This window comes from Parus major, chromosome 3 (genome assembly GCF_001522545.3).
Source record: "Parus major isolate Abel chromosome 3, Parus_major1.1, whole genome shotgun sequence".
Taxonomy (NCBI): Eukaryota; Metazoa; Chordata; class Aves; order Passeriformes; family Paridae; genus Parus; species Parus major.
In genome coordinates this window covers 17,229,890-17,239,354 of record NC_031770.1, presented here as the reverse complement: position 1 = coordinate 17,239,354, position 9,465 = coordinate 17,229,890, and the positions used below count along the sequence as shown (strand labels likewise).

Genomic DNA, 9,465 nt, shown 5'->3' with positions numbered 1-9,465 from the left:
AATTATTACATCATATAATATACAATATACAATATATAATGTGTAATTCATATATAATAGTAGTGAGGAGAGAAATCTGAATGCATGAAGTTATATACATTATATGGGGGAAGGAGCTGTCTGTCTATTCTGGTTGTTCACCTTGGCCTGGAAGAGTGATAGGCAAAGCAGGGCCCCTCTCCCCTCCACCACAGAGCTTCCCCTCCAGTGTAGTACAATTCCTTTGGGAGCTGTGCGAAGGGACTGGATGTGTCCTTGACTATGGGAGATTCCCCTGGGTTTGGAACAGGTGTTTACTTGCTTTGTAATTCTTTCTGCCCCCAAGTCATGCCTGGGCATCCACAAGAGATCAAGAACAGGAGCTCGAGATGTGCCTCTCCCCCTCTGACAGCTGACATGCCAAGCTGTGCTGCCATCCACAGCACAGAGCAGGGAGGAACAAACAGCTTTTGGGCATGAGAAGCAAGTTTTGCATAAACATGACAATGGGCTCTGTGCTCCAGTTGCCTGAGCTGCTGTTTCTCATTGAACTCAATAGGTGTCTTCAGATAATTGCCAAGAGAGGATTTACTTCACCTCATGCGCAGGGAGTATTAGAAGGGCTGCATTCATTTCACTGCCTAAGACAGACATGAAGACCAGAAAATCCCAAGTTTGGATTTGTCACAGAACAAAATTCTGAAATCAATGTCACTTCAATGCAACAGGGTTTAATTCACAGGATTTTATTGGAGTTCAGCCCACGCTACATGAAAGCTGCTGTTGGTGGAATAGAGAGTATTTCTGGCTCTGGTTTGGATGAGCGCTGACCACTGTGCCAGTACTATCAGTTTGGAATTAGTCTATGGGCAAAACTGGGCATCAGCCAAGTATAGTTCTCACAAGCTGGGAATCATGCAGAGACAGAATGAGAAGGGGCCCCAAAGTTCACACTGTCCATCTCCCCCAGTGTTTTCCTGGCCTCTACTTAAAACAGTCTTTAAAAATCTCTCAGAGGTTTTTACAGCTTCTTCAGACCATCACTCCCTCCCAGTAACCAAACCTGTGACTAGAATGTTTTTCCCAATATCTAACCTAATTCTCTCAAGCTTCAATTAAGTCGACTATTGTTGTCCTACTTATATGGATAAAATCCTTCTTCTTTGCAAAATATGCTTCTTACAGAAAACTGAATTTCTGTGTTCTCTTTGGTCTTCTGATGTTCATACTGAATGCTACAAAATCTGTGACCTGTGATGACAGGACAGGTTCTTCCAATTCTCTCTGCTTGATTCTCTCTGCTTGGCTGCCACCCAGTTACACTATGTTTCCCTTGAAGAGGAAAAAAATTGCTCAACATTTGACACACAGCTGTAACTGAGGCCTTATGAGTGCTGAGTGCAGCTGAAGGATTGCTTCATGCATTTTATAAGTTACAGCTCTGTGTAAACACTCCTGTGTTGACATTTAACATTTTCACAACAGCTAGGTTCTGTTGACTCATGCTCAGGTTGTGATTCACTCCCTGCAGAGCTCCTGTGAGACCCTGGATCCCCACCCTTCACCCAGCACTCTGCAGGTCAAGTCCCCGTTTGTAAGTCAGTGTCGAAGACTGACACATTGCTCACTTCTGCTCCTCTTTTCTCATTTTTAGAAATATTGGCAGGGTGAAGCTAGTTCTTGTTTTTCTTTCCTGGAGTTCTCACTCCAGGAAAAAGTACACACCCTTTTTCTCTCTGCTGAAGGCACATGGGTTGTCCATCTTCACTAACATGCTGCTTTTCCCCTCACCAACAAGGGTTTTCCTGGATCTGTTTTAATTCACATCCAGTTAGCTCAAGGGAAAACAGCTTATGATCTGCATAAGATGTGCTCATCCTCCCATCTGGTCTCATTTACACAGTGAATATCCTGCCATGATCACAGCAGCCCTCTTGTCTCTTGAGGCCCCAAAAACATCCTGAGGGCTTAGGCCAGGGAGCTGTGGAGTTCTCCAGGTGTCCAGGCTGCTGGGCAGGCTGGGGGCACCTGGAGACAGCCCCCGACTCAGGGTGTCACCCTGTGGCTTGGGACACAGGTGTGGATCCAGGGGCAGGCAGTTCTTTCGTGAGAATTCAAGCCCTATGTGGAAAAAAATTAGCATGAGAAAAAAGTCCTCTCTTTTCCCCCCAAATATTCAAGCATGCAAAACCCCCTAAACTCAACCATTCAAATAATCCCCCCCAAAAGTAGCTTTTCAGGAAGTCTTATCCAACATAAGCAAAAAAATGGTAAAACTCTCTTCCCTTTTAGCACAGTGCAATCAAGAGGCTATCAGGCAAAATTAATACATTCATGTTTTCTGGTGTATTTGCAGTTCTGCACTTCTTAAAATAAAAATGGTCTAATAAGTCATTAATTTACATTTCTTAAGTTACCCTGTCTGGCTCCCTTAATGAAATGACTGCAATACAATACACACAGCAGTGTAGATCTGTAAAACCTCAGAGCTCCAAATATTAATCAAGAAGCTTTCATAACAGAAGTTAATAAATGGAAGCAAAAAAATTTAATAAGGAATGAAATTTCACGAGCTGCTAAAAGACCAGCAAAGATGGACTTCATAATATTTTATAAGGCATTTAAAGTAAATTCAATACTTTTCAATGGCATTATGAAACTGAAATCACGTAACTGACTGGAGGCTTGGGGCATGCTTCACTTCAGGGTTGGTTTTACAGCATTCCTGTCTTGATAATTCCAAGCATCAGTTGGTTGTGCAAACACCTCTGGGAAGCTTGAGATCTAAAAAGGAAGGGGTAGCCAAGAAAATACAAACACCTTGACAGATACATATCTGGGATAAACCTGAACATACAGCTGCAACTGAGAAAATTCAGGAGAAGAAAAATGCAAATATTGTGTAAGTAAGAATGAGGATAATATGGAATATGTCTCATATTGAATATTTTTCAGTACCAATCGCTGTGTTTTCATCAATCTTACCATAGGATAATTGACATAGTTACTTCAGCTCACCACAGTTTTTGGTCTGCTTTTGCTTCTTGCTGTCATGTACAGTTGCTGACAGGATGCTAATAAACACTTTCCTTGAATGGTTGCGGCACATCTATTATTCCACTAGCCTGACTCATGATTGGGGCCACTAAATGCTACCACAATACAAATAAATCATTAAACAATCATAAAAAAATAATAGGGCAGCTTGTAGTGATCCTCTATTTACAGCAATAGAGATATTATTAATTTACTTTGTACATAAAATCAGCACTTAGACTTATTTTCCCCTTTGGTTTGGATTAGCCCACATGACGGCAATCTCTGTCATTAACGCACAGTGAGTTATTCCTCCAAACACTGCCAGTTTAGGATGTTTCATCTGCACAATACCAAAAATAAGACAAGAAAATCTGCTTAGATTTCAGTAAGTAGATGAAACAGCCAGGAATGTTCCTGACAAAGAGCAAATAGCCTGCAACACCACAGAGTGAACCCCTCATGCAGGCTTTAGCACAATGCTCTGGCGCAGCCTGCAGAGCAGAGCAAACCCTTAACAAAACCCACACTGCATCTGCAGAAGCTGTGCCACTGCTGCACCCATTCCGTGTGCTCTGCTGAACCAGAACCACACTCTCAGTTTCCAGCTGGATAATGGATGTAAAGCTGAAAATGCCACAGGACGGGTGTTCTGCTACCTCCTACCTTCAGGTAGGAGCTGGGGAAAGAAGTGAGGAAGGGAAAAAAAGGTCAACTACACAATAGTCAGATAAGTCAAAAGAACTGAAACTCAGCTTTATTATTTTTTTAAAAAAGTATTCTACAATAATGGCTCAGAATACTACCACAATGTACAGGACAAGGCAGTGCTCTGGGCTATGACTGTAGATTATTTGCATATATATATATATATATATATATATATTTAAGAGCTTAAGAAAGGTTGAAGCACAGCAGTTCAACATTTCTTAAGCATGTATTTCATAATTTTAACATCTTCTAGATCTCTCATATTACAGTAGTATTTATCAAATGCAATGTAGTCACAGAAGTCTTGCATAAATACAAATATTGATACTTTGAATATTTTCTATTATATAAATTCTGCCTTACCTTTAAAAAAAATCTCCAGATCGTTATGTTACCTGGGAGTCTTTCCTTTTCTTTCTCTTTAAGAGTTTTTAAATATATATATATATTTATATATATTTGCTATTGTACATCAAAGTATATATGAATCCAATCATTTCTGTTATATTTTCTGCAGACATGGTCTGAAGCAAAGTCACCAACAACTAAATCAAAAATTTCCTGGTTATCATAGGAAAGTCAAAGAGGATCTTTCCTCTTTTTTTGTGTGTGTTTCTGTACGGATATTTTTTAAACTTGAAAGGATTCTTCATAAACTAGAGGTCCATAGATCATTTAAAGCAGTCTTTATAAGCAACTTTACATATTTTGACATGCTTTTGTGAGGCAGTTAGTATCAAAATCCAATAGCATTTCTTACAGAGCCATATGACTTTCTGCGATGCAGATACACATTTCATTTCTAAAAAGCCACAGTTGTTTTTCTACATCTGCTCTCATCAAATCCCCAGGATTCATTCATAAAACTGCTGCTGTTCCAAATTCCGACGCTGTTATCCCTGCTGTGGATTAAGACATACACCCAACCTGGTGATATCATCACGTGGAAGATTGATAAGTAGGAAAACACCCTCCCCAAATCCACAGAGAGTCTTTTCTATCTCTGAATCCTCATGATTCATGTCACCCAACAGTGCAATGTGATGAAGACACAACTCAGTGCAGGCTAAGGGTCTTCTTCCATCAAAGGAATCTCTAGGAGAAACAAAGAAATAGCATTGACTGCTGATTGCAAATTTCCCTTTTCACTTTTGCAGAGTATTATTGTTACCAATTCCATAAAACCAGAAATGGACATAACTGCAAATTGCAAATATCTGAACAAGACATGGGATATTGCCAATTCTAGACCCGCTCAGACTCTAGCACCCCTATGAAAATTAGGTAACTAAAACGACACAGATTTTCTCCAACAAGTTGGGACCACAAAAACCTAAATGCAAAATCCTTGCTACTACATTAATCACTGAAGCAGCATTCAGAGGTGGCAGGGACTTTAACTGGCAGCCCCATAATTTCCTCCTCTCCTGGGTGTACTGTTCCCCTTGTGGTATCAGTAAAACTATCCAAACCCCTCTGAAAGCAGAACACTTCCTCCACCCAGACCTTCACCGACACTGAATTTAGGACACTGGGCTTCAGCTCAGAGACAATGGAGAGTGGGATGTGAAACTCTCTCTCTAAATGTCTCCAAGGAAAGCCATCTAGTTTCCTTAACAGCCTGAGCAGCACCAATCAGAACTCCATGAAACCGTGTCAGTACATGTTCATGTTCGATTTAAAGGCAGGTAATAATACATGGCAAGCTCCCTCCTGGCACAGGGACCTGTGGGCACATTCTCCTTACACTGTGACTTCCATGTCCATAGCTTAAGGCTCATGCCTCAGAGGGAAGGAACATTTTGCTGGATGCACAGATATCATGAGTTTGTTAATAAAGGCTGCTAGTTTTGGCCCAGTATGAAAAGATGATTTGTTTTCTTTTTCCAAGGAGAAAATCCTGTCATTTGCTGTGAAAGCCAGGGTATGTGAAGGAGCTGTGAACGCAGCAGTTGAGGAGCAGATGAACAGACCAGCACAGGCAAGATGAGGGTTGGCTTTGCTGCTGTACATCCCTGTTGATGAGACTGGGGTCTGGACAGGAGCCTCCTGGCCTGGCATACAAATCACATGCACCACAGCTAGCAAGGACATACCACAGACATGAAATTCTATAACCACGGCGTTCTATGATTTCAAAGAAGTTTCAGATTAAGGCGTAGACAAAACCACGGAGAAAGTACAAACGAGTCAGCCGGGTGAATTCCTGCTCTGCCAGCACAAACAAATGATGTCCCCTGTTCATGGACTCACCTATTGCACCTATGCAAGACTCACCATCTGTGATATCGATCCGGGGACTCGTGGATGCAGCGTCCCCATCAGTGCTGTGGGGTACGTCAGTTCGATCTGAGCCAGGAAGCGCTGCTGCTTGGCATGTCAGGGATGGGTACAAACTTTGGAGCAGTTCAGAGGAACCCGACCTACTGTCACAGGTCTCAAATTCACTGGGCTGCGTGTCTGGAATCCTGGGACCAGGGTAAGCAGGAGGATTCTGATCTTCTGTCTGCAAAATATGCCCCTGGTCTGCGGCAGCTGAGTATCCGGGTGCCAGGGCACTCAAGCCGCTGCTGACAGCTTCATCGTAGGAAGGCAGCATGACAGGAACACCATCCACCACCACGAAGTCGGGGTCGCCCATGGAGCCCTCCTGGTTGCCTCTGCGTCAAACACAGAAAGGTTATCGCAGAGAGCAGGAGCGTGTCAGCAGCAACTCGGAGCAACAGCTGAACTTCAGTAAACACAGCACTTTCTACTCATGCCAAATGAAGCTACAGGGTCGTTAACAATCACAGAAATGTTTGCCAAACTATGCTTGGGTTGACAGGTGGAATCTGTTACAATGGGAAAAAAATGATACCAGTAATGGGAAGAACAGCTCCAAGAAGGGAAGGTGAACAGGTAAGAGGAAGAGATAAGGAGCACCATTTGCTGTGCTGTGCACAGTAGGTATCAAGGATATAAGATCACAGATGTAGTTCACCAGGCAGAAGTGTCTGAACCCCTGGAAAAATGTATGCTAGAGCAAAAAAGTGTTTACAGCCCAAGTAAACAGGCACTGAGATCACTACTGCTGGATGACAAGGGTTTGGTGGCAGGATTTGTGGCCTCCTTCAGGCCTGGCTTTCAAAGGATGGAGGCTTCCTTAACCAGTATTAAACTGGTTTCTTTTTTAAGCAAAACATTTCTATTAGGCCATTAAACCCTAAAGTATCTGTTCAGCAGCCTATTAAACAGAGTACAGTCCAGGCAGGAGGGAATTGGTCCCAGGTACTTTTAAGACATGAAAACATCTGAAAAGGAGAGGACTGAAAGTCATTTAAGTAAGCTAGACAAGTCCAGGCCATAGGCCTTCCTCATGAGGAACATTATGTCAATCAATGACAAATGCTGCCAGCTCCATGATATTTTATGGAAATAAAGGAAGATGCAGGAGATGTTTATGGATTGTGATGAAAATAACACTAATGAAGCTAAAGCAAACCTTTAATATAAATTTCTCCATAGAGAAAAAAGAAATTCTTTCTTAAACCTTACATTACTAAGTCTACAGTAGTTAAAAAATTAATTCCCCCAGCACCTGAAAATGAGTATTTAAAAATGTTGTCAGTTATTCTTACAGACAGAAACAGCAGCTCTCAGTACAAGAGCGGTGATTACTCCCAGAGTGAATCTGGCAAACTTTGCCTTTTATCTTAGCTGCATGAAGGATTACTGCAGGTTTTTGGGGATGCCCCTCCACACCAGAGGTTCAGGGACTTCTGCTCAGAGCAGAACAAAGCATCTGCAAGGCTCATGAGCTACTCCATCTCTCCAGCAAGGAGTGCTGAGTGTGAAAACTGAATCAAGGCCCTCAACCTTCAAAATAAGGAAGAAACCAGTACAAACCGTGGAAGGAAATGCGTCTTAAATTTGGTCTGGAACATCCTGGCTAAAATAACCAGTAGCAGTACTAATAAAACACTGGTAGCAGTAAATGCCACTATTTTCCATGTAGTCAGGAGGGTCTCCTGTGTATTTGGCCAGGTTTGTTCTGTAACAGAAAGACAATGCAAGAGTTGTGCTTGTATCTTCCAGTTGTTGTTTTATATTCAACACGACTCAGAAGTGCCAGTTAGGACCAGACAATTTTAATATGCAACTTGTAAAAACACACATAAACCCTTTGCCATGTACTGAAAGCAGTCATAACATTAGGCTGTCACAGAGGCTGGATCTTGCTTTTCCCCCTTGACTTGTCTTTTACACATGCAATCATGACCTTACCTTGCATGCACATAAAAATATCCAGATGTTAAAAAATACATTTATAGAGGTAATGATCAAAATGGTTTAGAATCATTCAGGATCTCGGGAATGCATTATATTTAGCCTTTTTCAAAACCTGAGACTCTTGAAAATCAGTTTGAAAATAGCAGCATCTTAAAATCAATGCTCATGACTTAACCATGAAATAGATGAAGGTCACCAGGCATTACCAACCTACAAATTTGCTCCAAATCGAGGGACCATGAGAAGATAGGACTATTAGGGGAGGACCAACCTTTACCTGTTTTGACACAGTACACCTGGTAGGAGGGGAACCACTCTCCATACTGGCAGGTGATGTACTTGTAGTCGTTGGTGAGGGTGTAACCAGGGTCACAGTAGAACTCCACCACCGTCCCGTGGTTGTAGCGCTCACAAGGCCGCGGGTGGCAGATGTAGTCTCCATGACTCACCATTGGAGGTAGTGGACAGACTTGGGCAAACAAACAAACAAAGAGAAAAGGAGAAAGACATTAATGCCAGCGACCCACCGCTGGGCAGCTTCAGAGGGTCAAAATGCAGCAGGCACACTTCAGGCTCCCTCTCAGCTCCCTGCACCTCTGGGTATGTCCCAGTGGCACCAGGCCAGGTGCCCAGCCACACCAGTGGAGGGATGCACATGCCAGGGGTCACTGAGGTGGAATCTGAGAAGCTTCCTATCCTCTGTGGGCAGAGGAGGGTGAGAGGAAGACAAAAGGGACACATGCCCATCAGGTGGCCGCATGGGGATGGAGCAGGGCAGCCAAAATAAGGAGAACCATGCTTTTCATGAAGCATTCATAATTCAGCTGTAACATGCTATTTTTTCTTCCATTAACATAATTAAATGGTTATATGCATTAATTAAATTCCTTTTAAAAATAAGTTTGCCATCAGCAGTGCTGCAAGAGATGCAAAGCACCTAGTGTTGCTTAAGCATGTGCGGTCTGTATCACCATAATTTTATTAAGCTGAGCTTAAAGTCTACTGGTGGTATTTGTGTTTTGTTATTTCTGAGCAGCCTGACTGATCTCCGTGGGACCACTGGTGGAGTGAGGTCTTAAATATAGCAGAGGCTGAGCTAGTATTAATTAAGTAGAGTGGTTTACTTAGGGTTAGGTAAATAAGAAAGAATTGCAATATAAACATGTGGGGCTTTTCCTGTCGGCCCTGGAAGGACAGCCCAGGCAGATTAACTCCATGGAGAACTGAGGGAGCACTCTGGAAAAGAGCAGTGGGAAAAGCAGCTCACAAGCAGTATTTTTACAGGAGAGGAAACTTTTCCACTGTGTAAGTGTTGGTTGATCACTGCTTTCTTAAGTGCTTCTAGCACAGAGCAAAAAAAAACCCTACAAAGTGTAATGATGTTTCAAATGACTGCATACTGACCCAAAAGTGGCTTCAGTTACTGGATGGCTGCTTTTATTTCCCTTCAGAGGCAGTTCCCAGCTG

The 9,465-nt window shown here is 42.5% G+C and overlaps 1 protein-coding gene across 3 annotated transcripts in view; it reads right to left on the bottom strand.

Annotated features, from left to right (window-relative positions):
- Positions 1 to 709: 709 nt before the first annotated feature.
- Positions 710 to 9,465, bottom strand: part of SUSD4 (sushi domain containing 4) — a 74,362-nt gene continuing 65,606 nt past the window's right edge. For all 3 annotated transcript variants that reach the window (XM_015622935.3, XM_015622934.2, XM_015622933.2), the window contains exons 6-9: positions 8,276 to 8,467; positions 7,615 to 7,759; positions 6,004 to 6,386; positions 710 to 4,821 (exon numbers count right to left, since the gene is read on the bottom strand). In XM_015622935.3, the coding sequence (XP_015478421.1) occupies positions 4,793 to 4,821; positions 6,004 to 6,386; positions 7,615 to 7,759; positions 8,276 to 8,467 (749 nt within the window). In that variant the 3' untranslated portion in view covers positions 710 to 4,792. The remainder of the gene's footprint in view (positions 4,822 to 6,003; positions 6,387 to 7,614; positions 7,760 to 8,275; positions 8,468 to 9,465) is intronic.